The 17,557-nt window shown below is 36.3% G+C and overlaps 1 protein-coding gene across 1 annotated transcript in view; it reads right to left on the bottom strand.

Annotated features, from left to right (window-relative positions):
• LOC138152102 (disintegrin and metalloproteinase domain-containing protein 18-like) overlaps positions 1 to 17,557 on the bottom strand; it is a 146,872-nt gene that overhangs the window by 86,350 nt on the left and 42,965 nt on the right. The window contains exons 10-11 of the mRNA XM_069075852.1: positions 5,616 to 5,697; positions 2,404 to 2,540 (exon numbers count right to left, since the gene is read on the bottom strand). Coding sequence (XP_068931953.1) covers positions 2,404 to 2,540; positions 5,616 to 5,697 — 219 coding nt within the window. The remainder of the gene's footprint in view (positions 1 to 2,403; positions 2,541 to 5,615; positions 5,698 to 17,557) is intronic.

A 17,557-nucleotide genomic window follows, 5' to 3' on the forward strand; every position in this document is an offset into this window, starting at 1 on the left:
AGAAGAGAAGAGAAGAGAAGAGAAGAGAAGAGAAGAGAAGAGAAGAGGAGGGGTGTTATAGAAGGGAGGGTAGACCAGGGAAAGGGGTAATCAGAATGCATGCCATTTTGGGGTGGGGGGGGAGTGATGGGGAGAAAATTTAGAACTAAAAATCTTGTGGAAGTAAATGCTGAAAACAAAAGATAAATAATAAAAAGAAAAGGAAAAATATTATTCAAATAATCTGAAGTAATTCTGATGCATGGCTGAAAATAACTCAATTGGAAGAAAGGCTCTGAGGTGGTGTTTTGTTCTACTGAACAAATGCTTTTCCATAACCAACAAATAATAAACATCAAATCTTATGTTCCTTCAAGCAATCAGATAATGGTAGGATGTTGTTTTTAAAAGCCTACCTATTCCTTAGTAATATCTTCATTGAAGTTGAACTCAATGAGTATGTAGAAGTCTCAAAAGTTCCTAGGAGTGTTCTTTTGGGGATCTCTTTCAGGTGATCAGTGGATTCTTTCCATTTCTATTTTACCTTCTTGTTCTAGAATATCAGGGAAGTTTTCCTTGACATGCAAGTTAGTAGTTGTTCACACTCTCAATCACCTTTTCTGCATATTGAAGTCCAAGATTTTTTCCACAATTTTGGTATCTTACCCTTCATCTGATACCTTTTGACTCCATCCCTTAATTCTCTCATAACAGTGCCATCTTCAGGACAGATATTCTTTATATTCTCTAAAGTCCAATATGGCAGCTTTTCCTACTTTTTTTCTCTTTATTTATATTTCTACCTCTCTCTAAAAATACATTCAGGCCTAACAAAGTCCAAGTGTGATGGATCTATAGTATTTGATATAGTTTTCCATAAAAATTTTTTCCAGACTTTTCCATTTTTTTCCCTTGTTTGTTGTCCTTGCATTTAAATCCTTAAATGCCCTCAGGAAAACTTTGTTTAGTTTCACTTTTTGTGAAGTTTTCTTTAAACTGATTTTGCCCTCCACTGTCTCCCTTTGCTTTATGATATGACACTGCTCATACTAATCCATTATTCTTTTTTGTAAGATTTAATAAATGAATTTCTATTTTAAACAAGTATTACATTTAACTGCTATCTCCACTTAGTAACCCGAGTCTTTGCTAAGACATTTTTAGTCTTCTTGTTATGGCAACAGATCTGTATTGATCAATCTTCTGCATAATATTACAATTAGCATCAATGTCATTCCTGTTATCCATTACCCAGTTTTCACTATCAATTCTTTGTTTAAATAGGTCAGGATTGAGTTGTTTCAATTGTATGCCATATATTTTTCCCATTACCATTATTTTTTCTAACTTTTTAGTAATTCTCACCTTGCTTCTAAATGAGTGATCTAAACTGTACAGACCGTGGATGAATCCCACAACAATAATGAGTCTTTTCTTATCTATTTATAACCAATTTCATTTTTTGTAATGTCATCCAGTACTAAGACATGCCTTGTTCCTGATTCTTTTCTAGAAAAAAAAATAGTCCTAAAGCATTCCTAGACAATCATTTTACCTATTTTCTCTGATCAGTGCCCAGGAAGGGGCAAGGCTATAGTCAGAGATAGAAAAGTGGTAGGTAGGGAGGAAAAATACAGTTCTTGTCCAAATTACTATGATCTTTTCCTCCCAGCTTAAGTGTTGCACACTGTATTTTAATTCAAGCCCACTTTGCCCCAATTTTCTAGATTAGAAAAGATAAAGGGGGATTCTAATAGGAATCACTAGATCCAGAAAGGAATTAATGCTTTTCTCTAGACAAAAAACTACTGAACTAGCACTCGTTGGAGATGCACATAAAGATATTCATTACTTTCACCATTTATGGACTGTTACATAGCAGTAACATAACAGTTACTAGTTAACAGTAGTTACGTTAAGTCTTTTTAATAGCCCTAAAACATTCCTGAATGATAACTTTTACTTACTTTCTGTGAGTATTGCTAAAGAGGGTTAAAGGGGGTAGTAACAGGATAAAGATCCTGCCCAAATTTCTGTATTTTTCTTAACCACTACTGAACCACTTTCTCTTTTTCAATGCCTTCTACCTCATAATTCATACCTTATTGCCCAACTCCTTCCTACTTCCCACTAAATAATCCCTCCCCTTTAGGGCTATCACTATACTTGGGCATTACATAGGTGCTCAGTAATTATTTAGTACCTCTAAAACTCTTGCCATAAACATCTAGGGAAGTGAATCACTTTCAATCAAGAAACTTACTTTAAATGAACTGTGAAGTATATTGACCTCCCTTCTTGTATACTTCCCTTTACATCTTTCTAGTATTCAGTTGGATTTCAATGGATTATAAATCCTAGAATATTACAGAAACAACTCCCCCTACCAAAAAAAGATGGAAATTGATAGAGAAAATATCTTACACTGCTTTGGGGTTCATTATGCAGGTAGCTCCTAAACAATGACACATGTTGAGGTCATCATATGTCAGTCCCAGATTAAGGCCAAGCAACTGTACCATAATAACTGAAAATGTCTCCAATGTTACTGCCTTTGGATACTAAATTGAAAAAAAATTAAAAAGTTATCTGAGAACCTTATTCAACTATAGTAAAAAAGAATTATATAATCAAATCTTTATTTTCCTGTCAAGAATTTATAGTCATAGTTTATCCATTTTTCTTTTCCTGCTATAGATACTTTTAAGAAAATTATTTGGAAAAAACTGCAAAATCATGCTAATGATAAGATTAGGAAATTAGAATGAGACAACAATGTATTAAATTATTAATGCATTTTTGTATCACACAGCACACATTTTGTAGCATATAGCACGATGCTTTGCACATAGCAAGAGTTTAATAAATGGCTAATCAATAAGAATCCTGAAAGTCAAAGATGAGGAAGTTCTGAGTAATCATCTGTCATTATATTTTCCCTCCTTTCTCAGGACCTCAAGACCCAACTCACAGTCTTCCTCTTCCCTCCAACCCCTGCCCTAAATTAAGAATTTCAGGATACATACTGATGTCCTTTTGAATATGTTGGCTTCTAAGTTCATCAACCTCAACTCCCTGTCTTCACTCCTTTCCAGTTACTCACAGAGATGATTTACCATAGCACCTCAGAGCTTGATTATAACTTCATGATCTTGTACTCTGAAATGTGCCAGTCTTAACCATCTATTCTTCCATGTCACACTATGCTTCACTCCTCCTAAACTTATTCATCCTCACTGTGTCCTTCCTTGTTTCCCCAGTCCTTTACTTCTGCTCTCTCTCAATTACTTCCCTTCAAAGTCTTAACTTTATGGCTAACCCAATTCAACCATACACTGTCTTTCACACTTTGAAAAAAAAATTATACCTATGGATATACCTTTGCCCCATGTCCTTCCACCATTCAATCCCTGGCAATTTTCACCCTGGGTTCAACTCAACCATCTGCTTGCTATATACCTTCTCTCATGATCCTAAATGCTACTGGAAAAAGTCATAGTTAGACCATCTGGGTGCAGTATAAATTCACTTTAGCTAATCTCAACTAGGCCCTCTCTATTCCAGGCCCTCCATTACCTCATCTAGGCTAAGCTCATTAAACTGCTTCTCATGCTATAATCCTTCATCTCCTATTTTACTACATTACTACTATTCTACACCTCAAAACCTACTTTAACATCCATCTTCTCTTTTATTCCAAAATGTATCCACAAATTTTTTTCAAAAAAAATTTCACTTGACCATGCCCCCTCTTCCAACGACCATCCTATATTTCTCCTCTCTTTCAATGCTATCCCTACATTACTACCCATTCCATTCTCAGTTCCCTGCAATCTGACCACAACACTTCAATGACACTACTTTCATTCATTACCAACAATTTCTTGGCTACTTAATTTTACAGCCTTCTCTCAGTATTCATCCTTCTTTATTTCTCTGTACTTTTGACACTGTTACTATAAACTTCCTAGATATGTTAGATTATCTCCTTTCTGGGATACTGTGAATTCAGGCTCTTTACCTGGTTCTCCTCCTTTCTATATGGTTGCTCTTTCAGTCCCCTTTACAGCATTATCAACCAACTCCTATTCCTTTAGTTTCCCTTAGTTTGGGTGCACCCCAGAGCTAATCCTGGACCTTTTTCTCTCTTTATACCCTCTCCATTGTTGAGCTCATGAGTTCCCACAAGTTCAATTTCAGTAACTAACTCCGAGACCTATTTATCCAGCCCTAATCTAACTCTTAAACTTAAGTTCCACATCACATCTTGAATATCTAGTTGGCATCTCAAACTTAACATGTTCAAAACAGAATTTTCCTGCCCTATATAAACAGCTCCTCCTTACTTCCATTTTTGTTGAGGGGCCCAGTGACCACTCTCCCAAATTATTATCCTTTACTCTTACTTCTCCCTTACAATCCATATTAAATTGTTCCAAGTCTTACAGATTCAACCTCCAGAATGCTTTCACATATTTCTCACAAGTCTTCTTGTCTGTATTGCTAAAACAGCCTTCCAATTGGTCTCCCTGATTCAATGTCTCTCCTTCCTCTAACTCATTTTCCCTAATCCAACCCATCCTCCCTATGGTTTTCAAAATGATCTGACCCTCACTGCTCTTCTCAAAAACCTACAGTAGCTCCTAACTGCCTCTAAAATGGTTTTATTTTAGTTTTTGTTCCACCCACCCCTATTACAGCACCCTGCAAATGACACACTTAATAACTGTTCATTGAACTGCTTGATTGAAAGACACAGCATACATCTTCTCACAGTCTCTATTAATCTTGGTAATGTTGAGGCATTTAATAATAATGCCTCTTCTCAGTACAGGTTGCTACAAAGGAAAAATGCTGAAAGTACCTTCTAAGCAATGTTCTGCCTTGGAGGAACAACCTGTATCATATACACAGGCTGTATAGAAAGCAATTTCCCCTAAAACACCTAAAAACTATTTTCTTTTTCGTAACTATGAGGACAAAGTGTACAACAAATACAGTATTCTAATGGGGTAAGGCAGAAAGAGCATTCAGTCTCATCCCCAAAGTCAATGATCTGACATCTCTGGGAACTCTTTTGAACCTTCTAATAAATTCTGTCTGTCCTATACAGAGGAAAGAGAGTATTAGATTGTGAGCCTTGCCTCTTAAGGGTAAGGACTGTCTTTTGCCTCTTTTTACACCCCTAGCACTTAGCATAGTGTTTGGCACATAGTAGGCACTTAAAAATGCTTATCCATTAACTGAAACTCAATTATACAGTAAATATTTTTTAAAAATAAAAATTTAAAAAATATCATCCATCACTTCTAAATGCTAATGTAAAAAGTAAACTTGGGTTTAAACTAAAAAAGACAAGTCAGTACTGTTGTACATAAAGATTTATATTTGACCCCAAGATTGATATTATCTTTTAAAATATAGCATGATCACAAAGCCAAAACACAGTAATTTCTTCTCTGAGACTGTGATATTCTTAATTCTCTAAAGTTTAAAAAGGCTGCCTAAAAATAACAATACAGATAATAAAGATCTATGAAACTGAGCATGAAAGGATATACTATACTTATCATGCTTATAAAAGTTGACTGGTAATATAAAGATATATATTGAAAATATTTATAATAATTACATACCATAGCAATTCCTGCAGAATAGCTTTTATTACATATTTTCCCAGGAAATGTTGCCCCAATATAATTAGGATGGTTCCTATAACTAAAGCATAAAATCATTCTTTTATGTATAAACACATTTTTCACAGGGTTTCTAACTTAGTTTTTTTCTAAAAATAATACCTATTCCTGGAGCAAGAACTACTTTCCTTAAAGCTTAAATTCTAAGTACTATTGAAATTCTACCAATTTTATATTTACTCAGTATCTTGTTTAGATTGGCTATAGCTACCCTTTTTATTCTAGTTTTCAGTTTACCTCCCTTTAGATTCATGGGCATGTCACTCCTCTATTCAAAACTTTTTAACAACTTCCTCTACCTAATGAAACTCAAATTCCTTAACTTGGCATTCAAGGCCCTTCAAAGTATGTGAATACTTTAACTTTCTACTCATATATTTATACTAACCCCCTCTCTCTATACATCTAATACTCTATGCATCTAGGAAACTGTTCTATTTCCCATTCCTCATATCCATTTTGTGCTTTCGCACCTTGATGCTTTTCCTCAAATTTTCCCTATGCCCTTTTTTTTTTAAGCAATTGGGGTTAAGTAACTTGCCCAAGGTTACACAGCCAGTTATTGTGTGGGTGTTAAGTATCTGAGGCCGGAACTGACCCTGGGTCCTTCTGACTCCACTCACTCCCTCTTAATGTTCTCCTCACTCTGCTACAATTCTACTCATTGATTTCCTACTTATTGCACAAAAACTTAATTAAAGCACTATCTCTTCTAGGAAACTTTCCCTGACCCCCTCTTCCCAGTGATGGGGTGCTTGGGATCTATGTTTGTAATATTAATTTGTAACATTAGTTTGTAAAATCAATTTGTTAAACCAGTTTGTAAAATCACACCACCCCCCCCCCCAGCCTCAGAGCATTAACTCTGCCCCTTCCCCTACCCACACTCTGCCTAGCTTCAGAGCATTAACTCTGCCCAGCAACAACTCATGAATTGTTATCTCAGCTTGGAACAATAACAAACTACACCTATGAATCCTTCACAAAAGTACCTATAAATATTCCAACTTAGGCAACTATTATCTCCTCCTTATATAGTGTCCCGCTGCCCCCCATGAATACTTCAATACCCTATCTCTAGGTTAACTCCTTAGTTATTATCCACACACTGAGTCTCCATTAGCCTTGGTTCCCAGATACCAATCTTGTCAAACATGACATTGATAGGTGGCAGACTGGGCACTTCTCCGTCAGCCCTTGACTGCTGACTTAGTGACGTTTCAAGCCTAAAACCACACTTCCAGGTAGCCCCACCTTGGGCTATTTCCCAGTGAATTATGGGCACTATGCCTGACATTAAAAGTGCATGTTCCTTTAAACACTGGCCCCACCTTAACTCCTCCATAATCCCACCTGGTCAGCATAACTGACATCCAATGAATGACCTTAACTCCTTAAAAGCTATGCCTGTGTCTTCTTTAAGCTTGCAGGTTCCCTAAGAACTCTTGCCCGCTGTACAGCCTAACAATAAACTTGCAGGTCCCCTAAGGACCCTTGCCCACTGTAAAGCGTACAATAAACTTTTACAACTCTGACTCCAAGTTGGCTGGGGCTGAATTCTTTCCAGACTGAATCACAGGCTTTCTGGTCTTAGATAAAGATCAGAGTTCCTGCTGAACCTATTGCCATCCCTCATCACCAGTAGGACAAAGGATCATAGATCTAGAACTGGAGAAGACCTCAAAGAATATCTACTCCAAACTCCTCAGAAACTAACCCCCAGGGAGGTTAAGTGACTTGCCCCAGATCACACAGATATTAAGGACTTGAACCCATTTCTTCTGACATGTGAGCCGCTGAACCATATTAATGACCTTTATCCAACTCACTCCTCATACCTTACAAAGACTTTGCACTTTTCCTATGCTCTTTTTATTATTAACATTGTTGTTACTGTAAAAGGCACTGTGATGTAGTGGAAAGAATGCTGGACTAGAGTCACAAAAACATGATTTCAAATCCCAACAATTTCCAGCTATATGATGATAAGCAAATCACCTTAGACAACTCCTTAGGGCTGACTTAGGTTGGAGTCTGAGGATTTGAGGGAATTTCCAGTGATAAAATCACAGAACCTTTGCATGTAAGTATATCATTATTTCTTTATATATTTTAGATATAGATATATTCCTACTAAATTATAATCTCTTTGAAGGCAAGGACTATGTCTTATCTAAACTTTTTTCTATGTGTACCTACCACAGTGTTCTATGTACAAGAGCTGCTAATGTTTGTTGACTTTGTAGTCAAACTAAAATATCATCTGATGTCACTAGACTTTCCTTGGTGTTCCTAATCCTGCCTTATAAGTCTACATTTTAATACTTAAACCTAAAAAATATTTTTAATTGTTCGGGGAAGAATTCTACCTGTTTTAAAGATTTTTCTTCTTCTATACTTCTGTGATCTCAGCAATGTGGGTACTCTTTTTTAAATTTTAATTTCTTTTATTTTTATATTATTTATTCATTATTCTATTATATTATCACATTACTAATATGTTGCTATTACTATTGCTTAAATTTTTTTTTACTTTTTAAAAATTAATTTGTTTGTTTACTTTTAGTTTACAGGATTCAATTCCACAATTCTTTGAGTTTCACATTTGTCCCCCTCCACTCCCCCTATGGTGGCACATAGTCAAGTATAGGATCTGTAAATACTTTCACATTATACATTAGTCAGGTTATGAAAACTGATTGTATCAGATGGAATGAAAAATCGTAAAGAGGACATAAAACCAAAAAAGAAAAGGAAAAAGATCAGATATTTTGCTTCCATCTGGATATAAACTCATTTCTTTTTCTGGATGCACATATTTCTCTCCATCATGAGTCTTTTGGGATTGACTTATATCACTGCATTGCTTAGAAGAGTCCAGCCTATCAAAGTTGGTCATCACACATACATTGTGTCTGTAATTGTGTACAAATTTCTCCTGGTTCTACTCTTCTCTCTCAGCATCAGTTCGTATAAGCCTCTCCAGGTAAATATGAAGTCCATCTGTTCCTCCTTTCTTATAGCACAATATATACCATAACATGCATATACCACAACTTGTTCAGCCATTCCCCAATTGATGGACACCCCCTTAATCTCCAATTCTTTGCCACCACAAAAAGAGCTGCTATAAACATTTTTGTACATATGGGTCTTCCTCCCACTTCTATGATCTCTTTGGGATATAACCCTAGGAGTAGTATTGCTGAGTCAAAGGATATGAAATTATTTATAGGCCTTTGGGCATAATTCCAGATTGCTCTCCAGAAAGGCTGGATCAGTTCATAACTCCACCAGCAATGCATTAGTGTTCCAATTTGCCCGTATCCTCTCCAGCATTTGTAATTTTCCTGTTTTGTCATCTTAGCCAATCTGACTGGTGAGATGTGGTACCTTAGAGTTGTTTTGATTTGCATTTCTCTAATCAATAGTGATTTAGAGCATTTCTTCATGTGCTTATAGATACCTTTAATTTCTTTCTCTGAAAATTGCTTGTTCATATCCTTTGACCATTTATCAATTGGGGAATGACTTGTATTCTTATAAATTTGACTCAATTCTCTGTATATTTTAGAAACGAGTCCTTTGTCAGAGACATAGGTTGTAAAGCTTCTTTCCCAATTTCCCACCTCCCTCTTAATCTTGCTTACATTAGCTTTGTTTGCACAGAAGCTTTTCAATTTCATGTAGTCAAAATTAACCATTTTACATTTTATAATGTTCTCTAATTCTTAAGTCATAAAGTCTTTCCCTCTCCACAAATCTGACAGGTAAACTATTCCTTGTTTTCCGAGACTGCTTACAGTATCAACCTTTATACCTAGATCATGCACCCATTTAGACTTGATTTTGGTATATGGTGTTAGATAATGGTCTATGCCCAGTTTCTGCCTTACAATATTCCAGATTTCCCAGCAGTTTTTGTCAAATACTGAGTTCTTATCCCAAGAACTAGGGTCTTGGGGTTTATCAAACAATAGATTACTACAGTCGTTGACTTCTGAATCTCTTGTGCCTAATCTATTCCATTGGTCCACTCCTCTATTCCTCAGACAGTACCAAATAGTTCTGATGACTGCTGCTTTATAATACAGTTTGAAATCTGGTATAGCTAGTCCACCTTCCCTAGCATTTCTTTTCATTAATTCCCTTGATATTATGGACCGTTTATTCTTCCAAATGAATTTTGTTACTATTTTTTCTAGCTCTATAAAGTAGCTTTTTGGTAAATTAATTGGTATGGCACTAAATATATAATTTAATTTAGGTAAAATTGTCATTTTTATTATATTAGCTCGACCCAGCCATGAGCAATTGATATTTTTCCAATCAGTTAGATCTGACTTTATTTGTGTGAAAAGTGTTTTGTAGTTGTGGTCATATAGGTCCTAGGTTTGTTTTGGCAGGTAGATTCCCAAATATTTTATGTCTACAGTAACTTTAAATGGGATTTCTCTATCTCTTGCTGTTGAATTTCATTGGAAATATATAGGAATGCCAAGGATTTATGTGGGTTTATTTTATATCCTGCAACTTTGCCAAATTTATTTATTGTCTCAAGTAGTTTTTTTACTTGATTCTCTAAGTATATAATCATATCATCTGCAAAGAGTGATAGCTTGGTCTCTTCTTTGCCTAATTTGATTCCTTTGATTTCTTTTTCTTCTCTAATTGCTACTGCTAACATTTCTAGTACCAGATTGAATAAGAGGGGTGATAGTGGACACCCTTGTTTCACCCCTGATCTGATGGGAAATGCTTCTAGCTTCTCCCCATCACATATAATACTTGCTGATGGCTTTAAATTGATGCTACCTATTATTTGAAGGAAGGCTCCATTTATTCCTATACTCTAATGTTTTTAATAGGAATGGATGTTGTATTTTGTCAAAAGCCTTTTCTGCATCTATTGAGATGATCATGTGGTTTCTGCTAGTTTTATTATTAATATGATCAATTATACTGATGGTTTTCCTAATATTAAACCATCCTTGCATTCCTGGAATAAATCCTACCTGATCAAAGTGTATTATTCTTGAGATAAGTTGCTGTAGTCTTTTTGCTCGTATTTTATTTAGAATTTTTGCATCTATTCATGAGGGAGATTGGTCTATAATTTTCTTTCTCTGTTTTATCTCTTCCTCATTTAGGTATCAGTACCATATTTGTGTCATAAAAGGAATTTGGTAGGACTCCTTCTTCACTAATTTTTCCAAATAGTTTGTAGGGTATTGGAATCAATTGTTCTTTAAATGTTTGATAGAATTCGCTAGTAAATCCATCTGGTCCTGGAGATTTTTTCCTAGGGAGTTGACTGATGGCTTGTTCAATTTCTTTTTCTGAGATGGGATTATTTAAGTAATTTACTTCCTCTTCAGTTAATCTGGGCAACTTGTATTTTTGTAAATATTCATCCATTTCCCTAAGATTGTCAAATTTATGTGCATATACTTGGGGAAAATAATTCCTAATTATTGTTTTGATTTCCTCTTCATTGGAGGTAGATTCACCTTTTTTATTTTTGATACTCATAATTTGGTTTTCTTCTTTCTATTTTTATTATATTGACTAAGGGTCTAATAATTGTGTTTTTTTTTTTTTATAAAACCAGCTCTTAATTTTATTAATTCAATAGTTTTCTTAATTTCAATTTTATTAATCTCTCCTCTGGTTTTCAATATTTCTAATTTAGTATTTAATTGGGGGTTTTGAATTTGTTTTTTTCCTAAGTTTTTCAATCGCATGCCCAATTCGTTGACCTCCCTTTTCTCTAATTTAATCATATATGCACTCAGGGATATAAAACTTCTCCTAAGAACTGCCTTTAATGCATCCCACAAATTTTGATATGTTGTCTTATTATTATCATTCTCTTGAATGAAATTACTGATTGTTTCCATGATTTCTTGTTTGACCTACTCATTCTTTAGGATTAAATTATTTAATTTCCAATTAGTTTTTAGTTTGTCTCTCCATGGCCCTTTGTTGCATAAAATTTTTATTGCATCATGATCTGAGAAGGATGCATTTAATATTTCTGCCTTACTGCATAGAATTGTGAGGTTTTTATGCCCTAGAACATGGTCAATTTTTGAGTATGTGCCAAGAACCACTGAGAAGAAAGCATATTCCTTTTTATCCCCATTCAGTTTTCTCCAGAGATCTATCATACCTATCCTCTCTAAAATTCTGTTCACCTCCTTAACTTCTTTCTTGTTTATTTTGAGGTTGGATTTATCAAGTTCAGAGAGGGAGAGATTAAGTTCTCCCACTAGTATAGTTTTGCTATCTATTTCTTCCTCTAATTCCTTTACCTTCTCATCTAGGAATCTGGATGCTATACCACTTGGTGCATATATGTTAAGTAATGATATTGCTTCATTCTCGATGGTGCCTTTTAACAGGATATAGTTTCCTTCCTTATCTCTTTTAATTAGGTCAATTTTTGCTTTTGCTTTATCTGAGATAGGATTGCTACCCCTGCTTTTTTTACTTTAGCTGAGGCATGATATATTTTACTCCAGCCTTTTACCTTTACCCTATGTGTATCCCTCTGTTTCAGATGTGTTTCTTGTAAACAGCATATTGTAGGATTATGATTTCTAATCCATTCTGCTATCCGTCTCCATTTTATGGGAGTGTTCATTCCATTCACATTTACAGTTATGTAAATATGATTTATTTAATAAATACAATTTATTTAACAAACACAATACAGATCATCTATTTCTTTCCCTCCATCCTATTCCCTCCCCTGTTAATGCTCATATTTTTCCCCTTTCTCCCTTCCCCCTCTTAATAGTTTTCCTTTTGACCACCACCTCCCTCAGTATTCCCTTAGTCCCCCTCCCTTTTCCTCCCCTTTCTCCTTACTCCTTCCCTCCCTCCCCTTTCATAGCCCTTTCCCCCTCCTACTGCCTGTAGGATATTTTTATACTTAATGAAGTATGTTGTTTCTTCTTTGCACCAAGAGTAACAGAAACAAATCTCATGCAAAGCTCCTCTCCCTCCCCTCTTTCCCTCTAAAATGATACTTTATGCATTTCTTCTCCATAGAGTCCTATGCTTAACTGGTTGTTATTCCCTCCTTGCACCAGAACCAATGAGGGAAAAGCTCATATGATTCTCATCTCCCTCCCTTCTTTTCTTCTGCTATACTGTTTTTATGCCTCTTCGTGTGGCATAATTTACCTTTTTCCACTTCATTCATTCCTCTTCTTCCATAGCAGTCCCTTTGTACCCTTAATAAGATTTTTTTAAATCATCATTTTGTGTATTTTATACTCATACCCTCTAATTGTCTGTAACCAGTTTGCTCTTATCAAATAGCAGGGTGTGTGTGTTTGTGTGTGTGTGTGTGTGTTTTCCTTGTATACTTTTCTACATCACTGTTGCATCTCGTGAACGGAGGTTGAATTTTCCATTGAGTTCTGGCTTTTTCATCAGGAAGGTCTGGAACTCTGTTATATCGCTGAATGACCATCTCTTTGCCTGGAAGAATATGCTCAGTCTCACTGGTATGTGATCCTTGGTTGTAACCCAAGCTCTTTTGCCTTCTGGAAAATTTTTTTCCACTGCCTCTGATCTTTCAGTGTAGAGGCTGCCAAATCCTGTGCGATCCTCACTGTGGACCCTTGATATTTGAATTGTTTCTTTCTGGCCACTTGAAGTAGTTTCTCTTTTATCTGGCAGTTCTGGAGTTTGGCCACAACATTTCAAGGACTTTTCAGTTTGGGATCTCTTTCAGCAGGTGTCCAGTGGATTCCCTCGATTTCTATTTTACCCTCAGGTTCTAGTATCTCAGGGCAGTTTTCCTTAACAAGCTCTTGGAGGATGTTGTCCAGGCTCATTTTTTCATCATGATTTTCTGGTAGGCCTATGATTCTCAGATTATCTCTCCTGGATCTGTTTTCCAGGTCAGTTATTTTTCCATTGAGGTATTTTACCTCTTTTTCTAATTTTTCATTCTTGTTGTTTTGTTTGACTAATTCTTGGTTCCTCATAGAGTTATTTGTTTCAATTTGGTTGATTCTAGTTTTTAGCAAATCATTTTCCTTGGTTAATTTTTGGAGCTACTTTTCCATATCATATACTTTTCTTTTTGGAGAGATGTTTTCTTCATTATAACATTTTTCTAATTCTGCTATTTTTGGTTTTGAGAGAATTATTCATTTTGTCTTCTATCTCTCTCATTCGGTTTTCAAAGTTCCTTTTGATCTCATCTAGGAGAGCTTTCTGTGCTTGGCACCCATTCCCTGTTGATGTTTTAGCTGTGGATGTGGAGTCCACATTGTCTCCCTCTGAGTTTGGTTCCTCCCTCTGAGGATAGTAGGACTCCAGAGTCTTTGTAGTCTGCTTTCTACCCATTTTGAGGCAGGGCCCTAGCCATGCCCTTCCTCTAGGGATCCCAAGCACTAGTAGCTGAGGGGATCAAGAAAGGCTTCATGTATAAAGTGGATATTGAGCTAGGTTTTGAAGGTAACAAGGAATCTGAAGAGCTTGAGGGGAGGAGAGAATGTACTGAGAGTATGACAGTACAAAGACAGAAGATGAAGTATCATGTGAAGAACAGCAAAAAATACAATTAGTTGGGATGAATTGTAGGAAAGGCAGTAGGGTTTAAAAGACAAATATAAGAGTTTATATTTTATCCTAAAGGCAGATCTATAGAAGCTTATTTAGTAGGCAGGCAATTGACATGGTTAGAATTGTGCTTTACAAAAATTACATTAGCAGTTTTGAAGGACAGATTAGAATATGCCTAGTTAGAGGCAGGGACTTCATTTAGGAGGTTATTATAATAATCCATGTGAAAAACGATGAATCCCTAAACTAGAGCATTGGCTGTGGGAGTGAGGAGAAGAGGACAGTTTCAAGAGATGTTATGGAGGTAGAAACAAGATTTGGTAACTACTTTGATGTGAGGAGTAGAGAATGACACTAAGGTTGTGAACCTAAGAAACTGGGAAAAACGGTGGTGTCCTTGAAAGAAATGGGGAAGTCAAGAAGTGGGGTAAATTTAAGAGTAAAAGATAAAGAATTTTGTTTGGGACAGGATTGAGATGTTTATGGGATACTCAGTGGGAAATGTCCAATAAACAGGAGGAGATGTAAAACAAGAGTTTGGCTATGGAATAACTTTCTAATACATGGAAAGGTCAGAGGAGCAAAAATTCATTGTCCATGGCAGACAAGTGTCGCTGCTACAACTGAGCTGACTTGAGGAGCAACCTACAAGATCCAATTCCACAATGACTCAACCAAGCAGCCAAAGGAAAGACATCATCCATCACTCACTCTTGAGAAGTGAATCTGATATGGCAAATACTTTATAGCAACCACTTAAAGTCTCAGTCCATTCTCCTCATGTACTGAGATAATGGTGGTAAAACATACAACCCCCCCAGTTCTGGGGGATGTGTTTAAACATTTATTCTCACTATATCATTTATTTAAATACCCCCTTACAAAAGCTAATTAATGCTAACTGATTAAATTGACAACAGATCCCTAATCAAGGGTATTGGGGATATTTATTGTTATCCTAAATGCTTGAAGATGACCAGGATGACATCACTATGTCAGGGTCAGAGGACAATATGTCCAACTGTGGTTGATCAGACTAATACAGGTTCAGAAGGCTCTATCACAAGTCATGAACAAATAGTCTATCATATAAATATTTGGAGTGCAAATATCTAAATCTGCACATCTCAAGCTTCTTTTGAACTATGGAAATTCTGCTTTGTGCATAGAGTCTTTTTTGATATAGGCACGCCATGCTAGAAGGTTGTGTCAGGGTCTCCCATGTCTCATAATAGAATCCAAAGTTCTTCAGAGAGACTTTGAGAATGTCCTCATATCACTTCTTCTGACCTTCATGTGAGTGTTTGCCTTGTTCAAGTTCTCCGTAAAATGGTCTTTAAGGCAAACATATATTTGGCATTCAAACAACAGTGACAGCCCACTGGAGTTGTGATCTCTGCACTAGAGTTTGAATTGGCAGTTAATCTTGGAGAGTTTATTATTAATTGGCAGTTAAGCTTGGCAGTTAATCTCAGGAGAGGACCTTAGTGATAGTGCCTTATCTTGCCTGGTGATCTTCAAAATCTTCCTAAGACAATTCCAATGGAAGCAATCCAGTTTCCTGGCATGGCACTCATATATTGTCCATGTTTCACATGCATACAACAATAAGGTCAGCACAATGGTTCTGTAGACCTTCAGTTTGGTAGTCAATACCTCTTCCCTCCCACAGTTTCTTTTGGAGCCTCCCAAACACTGAACTAGCTCTAGCTGGGTACATCAACCTCATCATCTATGTATACATTCTTGGAGAGTATATTGCCAAGGCAAGTAAACTTACTCACAACATTCACAGGCATAGGCCAACAAAAAAAAAAAGTCATACACAAACTCTCCCTCTACTTTAGTCTTGACAAGTCAAGCCTTTTCAAGTTAAATAATTTACAACCAGTGTGGAAGCTGACCTTGATGTCATTTTCATCCTTGTTGAAGGTGTCTGACAACACTGCTGAAAACACCATGCTAAAAGGTATGTGAATAACATGACCCTGTTTCATTCCACTGGGACTCTGAAAATGTGAGAGCATCATTCATTATCCAGAACCCATGTTAAGTATGGTGTACAGACTGGTGTATAATACTGATGAACTTCTCTGGGCAGCCAAATTTTGTCATGTCTTCCACAAGACCTCACAACTAACAGTATCAAAGGCCTTGGTAAGATTGTCAAATGTTGTGTACAGACACCTCTGTTCTACTCCTGGCATTTCTCCTGGAAACTGGAGTTGTCAGGTAGCAAACAACCATTCCTTGGTCCTTTCTGAAACCAAACTGTCTCTTGGATAGATATCTGACCATCTTCCAGGTGAAGGATCAGTCTATTAAGGAAGACTCTGGCAAGAATCTTGGTGGCAATGACTTAGAGAGAGGACTGCCCCCACAACTCCCCATGATTGTCACAAGGCAACCTATTTCCCTTTCCTGTATAGAGATGGACAATGGAGGCATATCTGTTGAAGCTGTGCTTAGAGTGCTTACTTTTGGTGGAGTTAAACACTGCCTTCTTAGAGATGGACAAACTTCCTGTTGGTTAACTTGGTAGAGTTCTCGTTTTTCACTTAGCAGCTTCTGAATTTCCCCATCATTTTTGTCAAGTCAATCCTAATGTTTCTGAGTTTTCTGGCCCAGATAAGGAAATGTGATGCTGTACACCAAATCTCTGAAGGCTGCCCAATCCTTTTCTACTCCACTTGTGTTGGACTCAACTTTCCTCCAAGTTACAACAAACTGTTTCTACTTGGAGAAGCACTCTAATCTTTTGACACTGTCTTCTGATAGTCATCATGGCTTAGAGCCACCACTTTTGTTGAATGCAAATGTTTGCCTTGGAGAGGATAAATAAATAACCATTCCAGCACTCTGCGCCACACATGATCTTCATCATTCTCACATCCTGTCTCTTCTCCTTACATTGACATAGACTATTAAATATCAATGTTTACTGCAAGAGGGCATCCACAAAATTTTATTTTTTTTCTTTATCTCCAATTCTTTTTAAATGCTTTATTAACTTCTGATTTACATTAGTCATTTCTGCCAGATTTTCAGTTATAAATTTTTTTCCCCATTTTTCCCCTACCCACTGCCCCAAAATAGTGGTCCCACAGGATATCCCCTCCTCCAATCTGCTCTCTCCCATATCTTCTCCCATATGCCATTCAACTATTCCAGTATGGCATGGTGGATCTCTATGCCCCAGTGCTTGTATCCCTTATTTCCCAATTACATGTAAAATAGTATTAATAATAGTATATATATATATATATATATATATATATATATATATATATATATAT

The sequence above is a fragment of the Petaurus breviceps genome, unplaced genomic scaffold (assembly GCF_028583685.1).
Source record: "Petaurus breviceps papuanus isolate PSGF00001 unplaced genomic scaffold, PetGlider_PUasm1.0 90919, whole genome shotgun sequence".
In the NCBI taxonomy this organism is placed as follows: Eukaryota; Metazoa; Chordata; class Mammalia; order Diprotodontia; family Petauridae; genus Petaurus; species Petaurus breviceps.